The 17,225-nt window shown below is 67.5% G+C and overlaps 1 protein-coding gene across 1 annotated transcript in view; it reads left to right on the plus strand.

The window, feature by feature from the left end:
- Positions 1-7,799, plus strand: part of LOC118712247 (kallistatin) — an 8,936-nt gene extending 1,137 nt beyond the window's left edge. The window contains exons 2-6 of the mRNA XM_036425810.2: positions 972-976; positions 2,282-2,923; positions 5,414-5,687; positions 6,295-6,454; positions 7,266-7,799. Coding sequence (XP_036281703.1) covers positions 2,299-2,923; positions 5,414-5,687; positions 6,295-6,454; positions 7,266-7,466 — 1,260 coding nt within the window. The 5' untranslated portion in view covers positions 972-976; positions 2,282-2,298 and the 3' untranslated portion in view covers positions 7,467-7,799. The remainder of the gene's footprint in view (positions 1-971; positions 977-2,281; positions 2,924-5,413; positions 5,688-6,294; positions 6,455-7,265) is intronic.
- Positions 7,800-17,225: the final 9,426 nt, after the last annotated feature.

The following is a 17,225-nucleotide window of genomic DNA, read 5'->3' on the forward strand; positions in this document are numbered from 1 at the left end:
CTGTGTGTGTGTGTGGGGGGGCCGCTGGGCGGGTGAGCAGCTGGGAGCCTGGGAGCTGATTCTGGGTGGCCAGGGCCGCGGGGAGCGGGGCGGCCAGGGCTGCGGGGGCTGCGGGGAGCGGGGCGGCCAAGGGCTGCGGGGAGCGGGGCGGCCAGGGCTGCGGGGGCCGCGGGGAGCGGGGCGGCCAGGCTGCGGGGGCCGCGGGGAGCGGGGCGGCCAGGCTGCGGGGGCCGGGGGAGCGGGGCGGCCAGGGCCGCGGGGAGCGGGGCGGCCAGGGCTGCGGGGGGCTGCGGGGAGCGGGGCGGCCAGGGCCGCGGGAGCGGGGCGGCCAGGGCCGCGGGGACTGCGGGGAGCGGGGCGGCCAGGGCTGCGGGGGCCGCGGGGAGCGGGGCGGCCAGGGCTGCGGGGAGCGGGGCGGCCAGGGCTGCGGGGAGCGGGGCGGCCAGGGCTGCGGGGGCTGCAGGGCGCGGGGCGGCCAGGGCTGCGGGGGCTGCGGGAGCGGGGCGGCCAGGGCTGCGGGGACCGTGGCCGGGCAGGGCCAGGGTGGCCATCCGCTCCCGTGGGGCCAGGGCTAGGACAGAGGCTGCACCCGGACTCTCTGACACGAACGCTGCCAAATGGCTGGAAAGCCAGAGCGGACGCTATTGTATTAATATGTTATCCAAGGGCCTGATTCAGGCCTCTGCCCCCAAGTACTGTCCTGGATGCGGTCACGGCCTGAGCGGCCTTGTCTGGCGGGTCCCCAGCTGCCGAGGGGAGGTGAGCAGCCGCCACGGTGACACTCTGGCCCGGGAGCCACGGCGTGGCCGGCTGCCTGGACGGGTTGGGCCCAGCCCTGGGTGCAGGAGGCTGAGGATTGGCATGGGTCCTGGGGGGGGGCGGCCAGGTGGGGGCACGGAGCATGGCCTGGCGGGTGCAGGTGGGTGGAAGACCCCATGGGCAATGCAGGTGGTGGGAGGCCCGGCGGCGAGTGCAGGTGGGTGGGTGGGTGGGTGGGAGGCCCGGCGGCGACTGCAGGTGGGTGGGTGGATGGGTGGGAGGCCCGGTGGCGAGTGCAGGTGGGTGGGTGGGTGGGTGGGAGGCCCGGCGGCGAGTGCAGGTGGGTGGGTGGGTGGGTGGGAGGCCCGGCGGCGGCTGCAGGTGGGTGGGTGGATGGGTGGGAGGCCCGGGTGGCGAGTGCAGGTGGGTGGGTGGGTGGGTGGGAGGCCCGGCGGCGGGTGCGGGTGGGTGGGTGGGAGGCTCGGTGGCAGGTTGCAGGTGGGTGGGTGGGTGGATGGGAGGCCCGGCGGCGAGTGCAGGTGGGTGGGTGGGTGGGTGGGAGGCCCGGCGGCAGGTGCAGGTGGGTGGGTGGGTGGGTGGGAGGCCTGGCGGCGGGTGTGGGTGGGTGGGTGGGTGGGTGGGAGGCCCGGCGGCGGGTGCAGGTGGGTGGGTGGGTGGGAGGCCCGGCGGCGGGTGCAGGTGGGTGGATGGCTCGGTGGAGGGTGCGGGTGGGTGAGAGGCCAGGCTGAGGTCAGAGATGACAGCTGGGTTTGGGGGGCTGAGAGCCGGATAATGGTGGGGTCACGGGTGGCTTTGGGGTGAAAACCAGGCCCTGCCTGGCCAGTTGGGTCTCCTGAGGAGGAGCAGGTCCGCTGACTCTGAGCAAATATTTCCTCGCCGCGGCAGCCGCCCTCCCATCCAGTCTGCGGCTCCACTGGGCAGGAGGGGCGCCCGGAGGGCCCAGCAATTCTGTGTGTGTGGTTGGGGGGGAGCAGGTGCTGGAACGGCCGCTGGTGACGGGCACCCTGGGTGCAGGGAAGGCGCCCGGGGAGGGTGGGGGACCTGTCCCAGCTCTGTGGTCCCGGCGGTGAGGTGGCTGTGGCACCTCTGCTGCCCCATCTCCGGATTCAGTGCCCTGGGGCGCTCGCAGCGCGGGGGCCGGGGGGGAGCAGGGGGCAGTGGGCACAGGAGAGGCCGGCGGGAGGACCTCCACCACCACGCGGGAGGGGGCCAGGTTCTCGATAGCCTGTCCTTTTTAATTGATTTCAGAGAGGAAGGGAGACAGAGGGAGAGAGAAACATCCATGATGAGAGAGAATCACGGATCAGCTGCCTCCTGCACGCCCCACCCTGGGGAGCAAGCCTGCAACCCAGGCGGGTGCCCTGACCGGGAACTGAACCCTGAACCCCTCAGTCCACAGACCGACACTCTATCCGCTGAGCCACACCAGCCAGGGCTGTCTTCCGCCCGCCTGCCCCGGCTGACCTCTCAGGGGGCACTCTCAGTCAGACGCCCCCCGCAGACCGGAACCGGCAGAAGATGCGGCGCGCACCCCGCCTGCTGATCATGCTGCTGGGGCTGCTGGCCCTCTCCCACGGCGGCCGAGGCCAGGCCGACGGCCCCCCGGGGGGTCCCGGCGCCGAGGAGGGCGCCCCCAGCCTCAGGATCGCCCCCGGCAACGCCGCCTTCGCCTTCAACTTCTACCACCTGGTGGCCGCCCTCAACCCGGGGAGCAACGTCTTCTTCTCCCCGCTGAGCATCTCGGCCGCCTACGCCATGCTGGCCCTGGGCGCCGGCGCCGACACCCGGGCCCAGATCCTGGAGGGCCTGGCCTTCAACCTCTCCAACACGTCCGCCCCGGACATCCACCGCGGCTTCCAGCACCTGCTGCTCACGCTCAACCGGCCCCGCGGCTCGCTGGAGACCCGCGTGGGCAGCGCCCTCTTCCTGAGCCAGGCCCTGACGCTCCGGCCAAGCTTCCTCAACCTCACGGCCACCTTCTACGGGGCCCAGCCCTTCCCCGCCGACTTCCTGGAGCCCGAGGCCGCCGCCCGGCTCATCAACAGCCACGTCCGGGAGGAGACGCACGGCAAGATCGACAGCGTGGTCGGCAGCCTCAGTACCGACACCGTGATGGTGCTGGTGAACTACATCTACTTCAAAGGTGAGCGTCCACCGCTGCTGCCTCGGGTCGAGCCTGTATTCCCCCCGTTGGGTCACTAATACAGGTAAGTGCGGTGGGTGCTTCTCCTTGTTCCGCGTCCCGCACGGAAAGGGGGAAGGACCGGTTCCTGAGTGGAGGAGCTGGGGATTAAGAAATAAAAGAAAGAGACAAGAGGCAGAAATAGACCCAAAAGCTGGGTGCCAGGTGGGAGGCTGTCACTCTGATGGAGGGACAGTCACCATCCACCACAGACAACACAGCACGTTTATTGATTTCCAGAGGGGGTTAAGGTCAAAGGAGTTTTGGGTGTGCCCAGGTCCTGTCCATTCCCTCATTCCTGGGATTTAGCATATTAAGACCTGGGTAAGTCAGGGTCCTATTCGTTCCTCATTCCAAGCACATGGATAAAGGTGAGAAATCGGTACTGATAACGGTCTCTGACGTTTTGGGAGGCTGTTTCCGGGGGATGGCCATGCCAGTCACCTCGGACTCAGCTGACGTTATTTTAAAGGTCATCCATGTGCATTCCCAAGGGGCCCTCTACAGTTAAGTATGTTGTTAAAATACGTTTTTATGGATTTCAGAGAGGAAGGGAGAGGAAGAGAGAGAAGCAACCATGATGAGAGAGAAGCACTGATCAGCTGCCTCCCTCACGCCCCCTAGGGGACTGAGCCCGAAACCCAGGCCTGTGCCCTGACTGGGAATCAAACCGGGACCTCCTGGTTCGGATGATACGTGAGGTATTTTTAATAAAAGAAAGTGGATGGGTTGGGTCTGGTAGGGCCAAGCATGCCTTAGAAGAAAACTTTCCGATGTTTAAGATTGTGGAGTATTGAGGTTCCATCTCTTCATACCTTGAGACTTACTTTCTTCCTCTGAATGACAGTGATTTATGAAGGCGTATGGCCAAGGGTGGAGAGTTGAAGGTCTAAGTTTATGTTGTAGCTCTGCCCCTTCCCACGGTGTGAACAGCGCGGGCTGCTCTTGTGAAGGAAGGGTAGGTAGTAAGAGTCCCTCTTCAGTTTTGTTTTTGCGGAGCACATGACATCACATGTTTGTAAACACCTTGGGAGGGGGTGTTTACAAACATGTAAACTACAGCCCATGGCCGGATCTGATGGGTTTCCGTCAGTAAAGTTTTCCTGGCACACAGCCATGCCCATTCATGCAGGCATTGCCCCTGGCTGCTCTCTCTCTCTCTCTCTCTCACACACACACACACACACACACACACACACACACGCCATGGCTATACCGACTGGACGACCTGTGAAGCCCAAGGTATTTACTTCCTGGCCCTTTGCAAAGGAAGTTTGCCTGCCCCCTGATCACTACACATACTCAACAAATAATCACAGTAATTGTAATTACTCTAATGATATTGATGCTCTTTTACAATAGAAAACCTTTACAAGTGCAGCCAGCCGGCCTGGCTCAGTGGTTGTGTGTCCACCTACGAACCAGGAGGTCACGGTTCGATTCCCCGTCTGGGCACAGGCCCGGGCTGCAGGCTCGATCCCCAGCAGGGGATATGCAGGAGGCAGCCGATCAGTGATTCTCTCATCATGGATGTCTCTATCTCCCTCTCCCTCTCCCTTCCTCTCTGAAATACATAAAATATTTTTTAAATGCTAAAAGAGAACATAGAAATTGCCTAGCCCTCTACCACCCTGAGGCGATGGATGTTAGCACTGTAGCATGACTGTTTCCCGTCTTTGGCTCACACACACGTATGAACACGGTTGGAATCCCCGTGTGGGGAGACAGTTGTGTGTCAGTCAGGTTCCTTCCGTGGGCTCAGCGGGAGGGTTGGGGGAATGAGAGCTTGCAGGGTTGTGTGTGTGTGGGGGGGGCGGGAGGAGGAGGAGGAATGAGCAGCTGGAGGAAGAGGGAGGTGAGGGACAGAGAAGCCAGCGGTGCAGGTGACCAGTTAGAGCCCATCAGGAGCCCAGAGGCCAGGCACCAAGTGCCGAGCTCCAAAGCGGTCCTGGCTGCCGGGCCGGCCCAGTCTGACATCACATGACTGTCACACGAGAAGGTTCACGCACTGCCGAAAACTTTAAAAAACCGTCCAAATTCTGCGAACGCTGGCAACTCATAGGAAGTTGCAACAGTAGTACAGAGTGCTCCATGGACCTTTCCCCCAGATTCCCCTCGATAACATGTTACATACATGTTTGTACATTAGTACAATCGACAGGCTTTATTCAGATTTTGCTGGTTTTGCATGCATGCATGCATGCGTGTGTGTGTGTTTGCGCACATGTACACATGTGCGGTTTTATGATATGGAAAACTTTATTTAGATCTTGTGTTAGTTGCCGCACACTATTATACTGACTCTTCCTTTTAAAGCGTAATTTAAATGCAGAATATACACACCACCAAGGGGGCCCCACTGAGCCGGAAGGCGGGGGTCCGAGTGGCCAAGGGGCCGCCCCGGCGGGAGGAGGGCCGGCCGGCCGCGGACACCTGTGCTCTCCCCCGCAGGCCGGTGGAAGAGCCCCTTTGGCCGCTCCAGGACCGCCCCCCAGGACTTCCACGTGGACGAGCACACGGTGGTCAAGGTGCCCATGATGTTCCAGGAGCAGGACAGCCACTGGTACCTGCGCGACCAGCACGTGCCCTGCTCGGTGCTCCGGCTGGACTACCAGGGCGGCGCCCGGGCCCTGCTGGTGCTGCCCGACAGCGGGAAGATGGCGCAGGTGGAGGCGGTGCTGACGCCGGGCATGCTCCGCAGGTGGAGCCGCTTGCTGCAGAAGAGGTACCGGCACCGGCCCCGGTGAGGGGCAGCGCCCGCGGGCCTGCGAGCAGAAGCCGTGTCCACGCCGGCCGTGCCGGCTCGGGGCGCGGTCCCTTCGCGGGGAGACCGCCCGGGGGACGGAGGGGGCTTTCAGCGGTGACCTCCCTGCCGCCTCCGCCTCCGCACCACTGTCCTCCCCGTGGCGGGCCGGGGCGCGGGGTGCAGTCCTCGCCAGCCTCGGAGGGCCCGCCCTGCACCAGGGGGGCACCTCCGTCCGTCAGGAGGGCTGACGGCCCCTTGGGGTCAGGAAACCCAGCCGCCCACCCAGCAGCAGGGAGTGCAGGGAGGGCTGAGTGTAAGGAGGGACCTCCAGGAGGCGCGTGTGATGGAGACCCCCCCCCATTCCTGTGGCCGGGCACGCGGTCTGTGGCACCATCGGGTCCCGAAGAAGTGAGGCCGGGGGCCCAGCAGCGCCCAGGCGGGGCCTCCGGAGGGGCCTTCTCCCCGGGCGCCTGGCCCCCACAGAAAGCGCCCTCTGTGGGAGAGGAGCCCCGGGAGCGCTGGGTGACAGCGGGCGGTGCGGTGTGACCCCGGGGAGCCTGCTGGGTGCTCACCCCGCCTCTTTCAGGGCCTACTACCGGAAGCTCTGGCTGTATCTGCCCAAGTTCTCCGCCTCCGGCTCCTACAACTTAGACGAGCTGCTGCCGCAGCTGGGCATCCAGGACCTGTTTACCCAGCGGGCCAACCTGTCGGGCATCGCGGCCCAGGACAACCTGCTGGTGTCCAAGGTGAGCGGCCAGCGGCTCAGCGCCCGGCTCGGCTGTGGGCCAGGGCGCCCCGTGTGACCTCAGAGCCCCTGTGACAATCACCTGGCGCCCAGGAGCCCCCGCCAGTGCTGAGGTGCTGGGAGAGGCGCTCCTCGGAGGGCGCTCCCGCCACCTTCGCTCACAGCGGCAGCGGCAATGCCACGCGGGTAGGGGAGCGGGGCGGCGGGCGGCGCGGCCGGAGCGCCCAGAGGGGAGGCTGCGGCTGCGGCATGGAGGACGAGGGCGCAGAGGGCAGAGCCATGGGCTGAGGGGCTGAGTCCCAGTCCCCCTCTTAGGCCTCACCCATTCCCTGGTCTGCGTGTCCTTGCAGGGAGGCTTAGGAGATTAGAGAGCCGGTTTGCTCAGTGGATAGAGCATCAGCCTCTGGACTGAAAGGCCCCGGGTTCGATGTCGGTCAAGGGTGTGTACCTGGTCAGGGCTCATGTGGGAGGCACCCAATCGATGTGTCTCTCTCACATTGATGTTTCTCTCTCTCTCCCCCCCCCCCCCACCCCTCGCTTCCACTCTCTCTGAGAATCATTGGAAAAATATCCTTGGGTGAAGATTAACAAACAAACAAACAAAAAGAAGAAAAAGATTAGCAAGTGCTGGGACAGGAAGTGCTCAGGGAAGGGCACTCGTTATGGTGTGGCTAAGAGCCAGCAGCCAACCACCTGCCCCTGGAGATTCTGCTGGGAGACCCCAGGGGCTGTGGGGCTCCGTCCGGCTGTCCGGGGGTCTCTGTCCCCTTGGCCCCTCGGCCGCTCAGGCCTCTCGCTGTGACTCCCCGCAGAGTGTCCACAAGGCCGTGCTGGACGTGGACGAGGCCGGCACCGAGGCTGCCGCGGCCACCAGCCTGTCCATCACCTTCTTCTCCGCTGTGCACACCCCCCGCATCCTCAAGTTCAACCGGCCCTTCCTGCTGGCCATCCTCTCCGCCGACACCCAGAGCGTCCTCTTCCTGGGCAAGATCGTCAACCCCACGCAGCCCTAGCCCCGCCGGGCTGCTGTCTGCAGGGCTGGCCCGGGGGCAGTGGTGCTGGGTCCGGGCAGAAGCTGCTGGAGGCGGGAGGGGAGTGGGGGGACCAGGCGGTGTGGACTGGACACGCGGCCCCCACGGCCATGCAGGCTCAGCACCCCTGCCACCCCTTCAGTGAGTGTCTGCTGGGAGGCGGGAGACCACCCCCTGCCCCCCCACCCCACCCCTGCCTCGCCCGCTCCGTCTGAGGGTGGCTGTGTGCATTAAACAGACTGATGGTGAGGAGCCTGGCCCAGCGCCTTGTACACAGCAAACACTTAATAAATGCACGCCTTTCCCGTCCCTCTGGGTCGGCCCTGCACAGCCTGCGGACCTGGTCCCAGACTCGGGGCCGAGGGGGTTGGTGCGGTGTGTGCGGGGGGGAAGGGGGTGCGGGCAGACAGCCACCCGGCAGGTGGCGCCTTGCTCCCGAAGGGGGTGGGCAGGGGGGACGCCAAGGGCCCTGGCAGGGAGAACACCTCCCGGCCTGGTCCCTGGAGGGGCAGCCTCTCCCCAGGGCGAGGCCATGGTGGTCCGGGTGCTCCGCCGAGAGGAGGAGCCGGTTCCAGTGGGGCTGCTCTCAGCCCTGCTCTCCTGACAGCTCTGGGCCTCGGGCCAGTCCCTCCCCTTGGAGGCCTCGGTTTCCCCAGCAGCGCCATCGGGGCTGGCCCAGGCAGACTGTCTGGGGTGTGGGTGACTCGTGGGGAGGGTCCCCCAGAATCTAGGAGGAGAAGCCTGGACCCTCCCCCGGGAGGAGGCGGGCGGCCGCCCCCGTGTTCGTCCCAAACCAGGAAGTGCCCACGCCCGCTGCTCCGGCGGCCTGGCGTTCTCAGGGTCGGAGACGGGGGTCTCAGGCGCACCCCGGTTTTACGAGACTCGGGGTCTGCGGAGACACCCCAGCACCGAGCACTGTTGGGGTCACGGTGCTCCAGCCACTGCGTGCGGGCTCTCTGACCGAGCCGCCCCGTGCGGGGAGGGGCTGGCCGTGGGGACGGAGCGGCCGCGGAGGCAGGGCTGGGGAAGGGAGCGGAGGGGACGGGGGCTGGCCTCCCCTCTGAGGTCTGCATTCCTCCGGGCCATCCATGCCTCCTCTCTTCCAGCAACGCACCCTGCGCCACACTCTCCTGCGGCCCCATCAGACGGAGCATCGCGAAGACAGGGCCCTGACACCCCACTACCGGGCTGCACACCCCACTCCCTGGGCCCAGTCCCCCCACTCCCTGGGCCTGTCACCCCACTCCCTGGGCCTGTCCCCCCACTCCCTGGGCCTGTCACCCCTCTACCTGGGCCTGTCCCCCCACTCCCTGGGCCCAGTCCCCCCACTCCCTGGGCCTGTCTCCCCACTCCCTGGGCCCTGTCACCCCACTACCTGGGCCCAGTCCCCCCACTCCCTGGGCCCAGTCCCCCCACTCCCTGGGCCCTGTCACCCCTCTACCTGGGCCAAGTCCCCCCACTCCCTGGGCCTGTCACCCCACTCCCTGGGCCTGTCACCCCTCTACCTGGGCCCAGTCCCCCCACTCCCTGGGCCTGTCACCCCACTCCCTGGGCCTGTCACCCCTCTACCTGGGCCCAGTCCCCCCACTCCCTGGGCCTGTCACCCCACTCCCTGGGCCTGTCACCCCACTCCCTGGGCCTGTCATTCCACTCCCTGGCCCTCGGGCGGATCACAGGGTGTGACAGTGGCTGAGGCCCAGGCTCCTGGCGGGGTGAGTGGGGTGGGGAGGGGGGTCTGTGAGTGAGGGGAGGAGAGGCTGTGAGCACGGCCCGGCTGTGTGCTCTGCCCCCCATCCCTCCAGCCCGGGACCGATGGTGATGGTGACCATCGAGTTCCGCCCTCGTAGCCAGATACCCTTTGGAGCCTCGGGAAAGCAAATGCACGGAGGCTCGGGGCGGACGCTGTCCCCAGGAGCGGCCGGGCCGTCATTCCGCGGCTCCCCCGGTCACTCCTCCCCCGGTCACTCCTCCCCCGGTCACTACCCCGGTCACTCCCCGGTCACTCCTCCCCAGGTCACTCCTCCCCCGGTCACTCCTCCCCCAGTCACTCCCCGGGTCACTCCCCTGTCACTCCTCCCCCGGTCACTCCCCCGGTCACTCCTCCCCCGGTCACTCCCCCGGTCACTCCTCCCCTGGTCACTCCTCCCCCGGTCACTCCTCCCCCGGTCACTCCCCGGTCACTCCTCCCCCGGTCACTCCCCCGGTCACTCCCCTGTCACTCCTCCCCCGGTCACTCCTCCCCCGGTCACTCCCCCGGTCACTCCCCAGTCACTCCCCCGGTCACTCGCCGGTCACATGGGTGAGGCCGCTCTGGGGCCCGTGCTCCGTGCTCGCAGGGCGTGTGTCCGTGAGGCAGAGTTCTCTGCAGGGGGAACAGGCCGTCTGTCCTCGGAGGGGAGGCCGAGGGGTGGGCGCTCTGTGAGCACGGGTGTGTGTGTGTGTGTGTGTGTGCGTGTGTGTGTGTTGGGGGGGTGTAGCCTGGACCCCCTGCGGTGGAGTGGGAGGCGATGGGGGCGGGAGAGGGCACCATGTTTCCCTCGTCACTCGCCCTCGTCCCACACGCGGTTACTCGTCAGGCTGCTGATGACCAGGAAGCGGGAGGGCCTCCGGGAGGAGGGAAGCTCTTGACGGGTTGAGCGTCAACTCAGGAATCAAGAGGCTACGGGTTCGATTCCCGGTCAGGGCACATGCCCAGGTTGTGGGCTCCATCCCCAGCAGCCAATCAATGATCATCTCCTCATTGATGCTTCTCTCTCTCTCTCCCTCTCCCTTCCTCTCTGAAATTCACATATATTAAAATAAAATAAAATAAAATAAAAGGCTTGAGCCAGCAGCAGCACCTTGGAGGTGTTCTGAAAGTCGGGGCAGGCAGAGGCAGAGCAGTGGGGGCTCAGACCGCCCGCTCTGTGTGGGCCCGGCCCTCACGCCAGCCGCCCGGACACGGCCACGGCCACGGCCACGGCCACTCCGTCCCTTGTCACAGCTCAGAGAGGTCCCTGGTGCTTCGGAGCCTCGTTCCACCACGGGTGCTGTCAGGGGCTCCTCACCGCAGTCCCACTGAGACTCTGAACCCCTCAGTTTCCGCCGGAATGTGGCCCGTGGCCCGTGGCCCGTGGCGGCGTGAACCCCTGGCTGCAGCGTAGGGAACCAGAGCTGGCCGGCCTAAGCTGGCTCTGGGGGGTGAGTGTGAGCTGTTTATCCTACGTCATCAGTAGATCCACAAACAGGCGCTGGCGGGGGGCGGGGGGCAAAGGGAGCCTCGAGCACTGGGGCGGGGGGCGGGGGAGGGGTGGACGAGGTGGCGACGGGCGTGGCCACGTGGACAGCAGCATGGAGCTTGCTCCGCACACTCAGAACGGAGCCTTCTGGCCCAGTGACCCGCCTGTGGGGCGGATGTGAGGAAGCCAGACAGTCAGTGGAAGGACAGCGGCGGCTCCTCTGGGCACGGAGGCGGCATGGACAGAGCCCGCCCTGCGGCAGGCCCGGCTCCGCCCACGGCCACGTGGATGCCCCTCAAGAGTGAAATCTTCCCCTTTGTGACATCATAGATGGGCCTGGAGGGCATAAGCCGTCAGTCGGAAGGACAAAATCACATGATCGCCTTTCCACGTGGAAACGTGGAATCAAGGACAATCCAAACTGATACGGACTCGTAGCCACAGAGGCCAGGGCAGTGGCTGCCAGCGGAGGGGCGAGGGGACGGGGTGGGGAGGGGCGAGGGGACGGGCGGAGAGGCAGAGGGACTGAGCTGTGGGCAGGTCATGCCGTCGGAATAACTCTGCACAGAGCAGTTGGGGACTGGGTGAACCGGGAAGCCCTGTGTGCGGTGTATGGTTGTCTAGCCACCGTGCGGCCAGCCAGAGCCCAACACGAAATCTTATAAAAGGAGACCAGACTCAGTAAGGACTGAGCAGAAGGGCATCAGGCCAGGCCGCAGCCAGACACCGCCCCGCCCCCGTTATTTCTGTCCCTGCCCCCAGTTGCGTTCTGAAGGGCGACGGGGGAGCCTGGGCGTTGGAACCAGAAACCCTGCAGTGAGCACCCCGAGGCTCCCATATTGCGGGGGCAGGGGCCTCTCTGACCCTCTGTGTCCTCTTCGGAGCCGATGATCACGGTTATATGGGTGACATTTTGGACTGAGGAGGCTCCATGGAGGACTGTACAGGAGATAATGCATGCAGCGTCCAAAATGTCACGCCTGGCCTCACTGTGTGCACTTCCCGTGTGTATTGGACGCCCATGTGCAAACATCAAAGCACAATTCCCTCCTGTTCGTCTGCTTTTGTTGACTGATTATGAGTCCAGAGGGAAGGACGGACGGTGGGCGGGGTGGGGTGGGGTATGTGTCTGTAGCCCCCACCACAGCAAAGTGGCCCCGGAGCCAGGAACCAGCCGGGGGGCGGCTGCCCGGAGTGCCTGCCCCGTGCCTGCCCAGCCTCTTCTCCCAGAGCCGATGCCACCCCCTGCCATGCCCCCGCCCGGTGAGACCCAGGTGACAGGAAGCCCGTAGCCAGGCCAGGCTCCGTGGGGCCCTCACCTGTCCCTGGCACGTTTCGTGGTGTTGGGAGATCCCCCTGTTCCTTTACTGAGCCCCCTCAGCCCCCTCGGGGCCCGCCGGCCAGTGGGTAGGTGACCCTGGTCAGAGCCCACGTGGCGATCTGTGGGCTGGAGGCTGGAGGGGGGGCGGGGCCGGGGAGGGGCGGGGCCACAGCCCCACTTGGTCAGTGACAAGCACTGGCTCCACTTCAGCAGCCTCTGCCCTGCTAGCGCCAGGCCGTTGCCTCCACTGCTGCGCCCTCGCCCGGCACAGGGTAAGGAGGGGCACGGCAGGCGTGGCCGTGGGCTTGGGGGCCGGTGAGGAGGGTGCGGGAATGGGCTGCGGTTATGGGGCTGGAGGGCTGCAGCCTTGGGAGGTGCTGGGTGAGCAGGGACCCCCAAGGGCGCAGGCCTCTGGCCCCAGAGGTGGACACCACGTGTGGCCGAGCCTCAGTTTCTCTCGGTGAGATGCAGCTTCCAGCTGGACCAGCTATGATTGATCCGGGGATGGCTCTCACCCAGGCCGGTCCCCCCGGCCCCTGGGGCACAGCTGGCCATCCTGGACGGTTAGTGTCACGCGGGAGGGGCCTCCACGCAGTGACGCCCGGCGAGCGGAGAGCAGGAGGCTGCAGGCCGCCCACAGCGCCCAGAGCAGCCGCCTCCCCCACACACACCTCCCCACGGCCCAGAGCGGCCCGCCCAAGGCCAGCAGGCCGGGCCGGGAGCCGGGCCGGGAGCCGGGCGATGGCCGTGCACAGGGGGCTCCCTGCACCAGACCCGCCCGGCCCCCTGGCCTTCGGGAAGCAGGACAATGACCGACGTGGCCCGTTCCCCGGGTAAGGCTGTGGGCGGAGGTGCCACGGGAGCTGCTGGCGCCCGGCCACGGGCTAAACAAACAGAACGGGGACTCACGGGAGAGGAGCTTCCTGTGTCTCTAGGAAACGAGCGCAGGAGCTGCAGCATCGAGAGGGCCTGCTCCGGGCCAACACCACCCTCCCTGGTGAACCGCAGCCTGACCGGGCGGGGGCCGGGGCGCTGGGAGGTGAGGGGTGTGGGCTGGGCCCTGGTGGTGGCCATGGTCTCACGGGTGTGAACGCATCACCGAACTCACCAAGCGGCCGCTGACCGCAGGCTGTGTGGTCCCGCCCCAGGGCGGGGCTTAGAGACAAAAAGACAGACTGGAGCTGGGCGGTCGTGGGGGAGGGTCCAGGGCACCTGGCCGTGAGCCCGGGCCGTGGGCACTCGCTCTGCATACCCCGCTCCGCGCCTCGTGTGGTCTGACCCCTGCCTCACCGAGGACGGGAGAGGGTCCATTCACTCATTCACTCACTCACTCATTCATTCATTCACTCCTTCACTCCTCGGAGCGTCTCCCTGACTGGTGAGCGAGCAGCAGTGAGGGCCTCCCCCTGTGAGCACCTCCGCTGGTGGGCGGAAGAGATGGCGAAGGAGGCGCCGAAGGCAGAGCAGCTGCCCTGTGTGCCTGCGGCGGGAGGAGCAACGGAGAGGCGGTCACAGGGCGGCAGTCACACAGGATGGCAGGCCGGGGGCGGGGGGCCCGCTGGGTCCCCGAGACCTTCCCGAGGCCTGAGGGCTAGGAGAGGCTGCCGAGAGGAAGGCAGAGGGGGGCCTGGGGCTGGGATTAAGGGAAGACCTGAGCCCGGGGACAGGGGAGCCCGGGGACAGGGGAGCCCGGGGACAGGAGAGCCCGGGGACAGGAGAGCCCGGGGACAGGTGCCCGGGGACAGGGGAGCCCGGGGACAGGTGCCCGGAGAAGAGGTGCCCGGAGGACAGGTGCCCGGAGAACAGGTGCCCGGGGACAGGTGCCCGGGGACAGGGGAGCCCGGGGACAGGAGAGCCCGGGGACAGGAGAGCCCGGGGAGAGGTGCCCGGGGACAGGGGAGCCCGGGGACAGGGGCCCGGAGAAGAGGTGCCCGGAGGACAGGTGCCCGGAGAACAGGTGCCCGGGGACAGGTGCCCGGGGACAGGTGCCCGGGGACAGGAGAGCCCGGGGACAGGAGGGCCCGGGGACAGGAGAGCCCGGGGACAGGAGGGCCCGGGGACAGGAGAGCCCGGGGACAGGAGAGCCCGGGGACAGGAGAGCCCGGGGACAGGTGCCCGGGGACAGGTGCCCGGGGACAGGAGAGCCCGGGGACAGGTGCCCGGAGAAGAGGTGTCCGGAGGACAGGTGCCCGGAGAACAGGTGCCCGGGGACAGGTGCCCGGGGACAGGAGAGCCCGGGGACAGGAGGGCCCGGGGACAGGAGAGCCCGGGGACAGGAGAGCCCGGGGACAGGTGCCCGGGGACAGGTGCCCGGGGACAGGAGAGCCCGGGGACAGGTGCCCGGGGACAGGTGCCCGGGGACAGGGGAGCCCGGGGACAGGTGCCCGGAGAGGAGGTGCCCGGAGGACAGGTGCCCGGAGAACAGGTGCCCGGGGACAGGTGCCCGGGGACAGGGGAGCCCGGGGACAGGAGAGCCCGGGGACAGGAGAGCCCGGGGACAGGTGCCCGGGGACAGGGGAGCCCGGGGACAGGTGCCCGGAGAAGAGGTGCCCGGAGGACAGGTGCCCGGAGAACAGGTGCCCGGGGACAGGTGCCCGGGGACAGGTGCCCGGGGACAGGAGAGCCCGGGGACAGGAGGGCCCGGGGACAGGAGAGCCCGGGGACAGGAGGGCCCGGGGACAGGAGAGCCCGGGGACAGGAGAGCCGGGGACAGGAGAGCCCGGGGACAGGTGCCCGGGGACAGGTGCCCGGGGACAGGAGAGCCCGGGGAGAGGTGCCCGGAGAAGAGGTGCCCGGAGGACAGGTGCCCGGAGAACAGGTGCCCGGGGACAGGTGCCCGGGGACAGGTGCCCGGGGACAGGTGCCCGGGGATAGGTGCCCGGGACAGGAGAGCCCGGGGACAGGAGGGCCCGGGGACAGGAGAGCCCGGGGACAGGAGAGCCCGGGGACAGGTGCCCGGGGACAGGAGAGCCCGGGGACAGGTGCCCGGGGACAGGTGCCCGGGGACAGGAGGGCCCGGGGACAGGAGAGCCCGGGGACAGGAGAGCCCGGGGACAGGTGCCCGGGGATAGGTGCCCGGGGACAGGAGAGCCCGGGGACAGGAGGGCCCGGGGACAGGAGGGCCCGAGGACAGGAGAGCCCGGGGACAGGTGCCCGGGGACAGGTGCCCGGGGACAGGAGAGCCCGGGGACAGGTGCCCGGGGACAGGAGGGCCCGGGGACAGGAGAGCCCGGGGACAGGAGAGCCCGGGGACAGGTGCCCGGGGACAGGAGAGCCCGGGGACAGGTGCCCGGGGACAGGAGAGCCCGGGGACAGGTGCCCGGGGACAGGAGGGCCCGGGGACAGGTGCCCGGGGACAGGAGAGCCCGGGGACAGGTGCCCGGGGACAGGTGCCCGGAGAACAGGTGCCCGGGGACAGGAGAGCCCGGGGACAGGTGCCCGGGGAGAGGTGCCCGGGGACAGGAGAGCCCGGGGACAGGAGGGCCCGGGGACAGGTGCCCGGAGAACAGGTGCCCCGAGGACAGGTGCCCGGGGACAGGTGCCCGGAGAACAGGTGCCCCGAGGACAGGTGCCCGGGGACAGGTGCCCGGAGAACAGGTGCCGGGCGGGGGACACACGCTGAGGGCAGAGCGCGCCAGACTGAGGCTGGCGAGGGCCAGGCCGGGCGAGGCCACAGGTACCTGGTGGGCCAGCACAGAATCGGAGTTAAATTTTACCCCGTGAATGGGCAGCGCTGGAGGCTGGGGAGAGGTGACCTTGCCTGGGATTGGGCCGCCACAGCTGTGAGAGCGGCCCGGCAGGAGGGGTGGCTGGGGGACGAGTGGAGGGGCTTCCTTTTAGAGGGAGGACCAGCTGAAACCGGTTTGGCTCGGTGGATAGAGGCGGCAGGACCGGACCAGCCCTCCCGAGGGTCAGGCGGGGAGGGGGCGGTCCCCAGGGCACGGCTCTCGGGCGCGCGGCCCCTGTGTCGTCAGGCCGAGGGAATTGGGGTGCCGGCTTCCCCTCTCCATGTGGGTCGGGGCACACCTCCTGTGGAATTAGCACACGGCGGACAGACCCCCCCCCCCCCCCCCCCCCGCACACCTGCCTCCACGGAGCCCCACGTGACCTGTGGGACTGGGCTGCCTAACCTGGAATCCACGCCAGCAGGTCACTCTGGCCCGGAGCCCACGTGAGCGCCTTGCCCTGCCGCCTTCCCGCGGACACGTGGGGCGTTCCTGCAGACACGCCGGCTGGGGGCAGGGGAGGCGCCAGGGCGGGCTCTGCGGGCACCTGGGGGCTCTGAGTGGGCACAGAGCGGCAAGGCCCCGAAGGAAGGGTGACGGGGCACCTGGGCGTTGGAACCAGAAACCCTGCAGTGAGCACCCCGGGCCTCCACATGTTGGGGGGGGGAGTCCTCTCTGACCCTCTGTGTCCTCTTCGGGGCCATGGTCAGACACGGGCTCCGGGAGGGCTGTAACAGCCTGGAGAGACGGGTGCGCACGGGGCTGTGGGGTGGGGGTGGGAGTGGGGGTGACGGGGAGGAAACTGGCCGTTCCTTGGGCCGAGCAGGGAGCAGGGCACAGCGCGGACATGGCTGGAGGAGCTGGGTTAATCCCGAGCCTCCCCTCCCTGGGCCAGCCGTGCCTCTCACTGGGCCGTCTCCTCCGAGGAGCCCGGTGCTCGCTGTGCGGGGAGGAAGTGGGTGATCTCCGTGGACTGTCCTGTGGGTTCTCAGTCAGCGGTGGCTTCCGTACGGAGGGGGCCGCGTGGAGCGAGGTTTCCGGGTCCCTAACCCGCAGCCGGGAGCCTGGGAGGGGGCCTCTCCCAGGGGCCGGCTCCTCAGGGAAACCCCGGGGCCCCAGGAGAAGTGGCTTCGGCCCTTGTGTGTGTGTGTCTGTGTGTGGGGGGGGTGGGGGTGGGGGGAGGGTTGCTGGCTTCCTCAGGGACAGACCCTCCATTGTTTGGGAATAAACTGAGGCCCAGGGAGGGGGAGGGAGGCCTGGCCAAGGTCAAGGGAGCAGGGGAGGAGGGGAGGAAGGGAGGAGGGAGGGAGGAGGAGAGGAAGGGAGGCCTGGGCCAAGGTCAAGGGAGAATGGGAGGAGGGGAGGAGGGAAGAAAGGGGAAGGGGAAGAGGGGAGGAAGGAGTAGGAAAGGAAGGGAGGAAGGGAGGAGGGGAGGAGGGGAGGAGGGGGAAAAGGAGGAGGACAGGCCTGCAGTGGT

Source organism: Pipistrellus kuhlii, unplaced genomic scaffold, assembly GCF_014108245.1.
Source record: "Pipistrellus kuhlii isolate mPipKuh1 unplaced genomic scaffold, mPipKuh1.p scaffold_m20_p_85, whole genome shotgun sequence".
In the NCBI taxonomy this organism is placed as follows: domain Eukaryota; kingdom Metazoa; phylum Chordata; class Mammalia; order Chiroptera; family Vespertilionidae; genus Pipistrellus; species Pipistrellus kuhlii.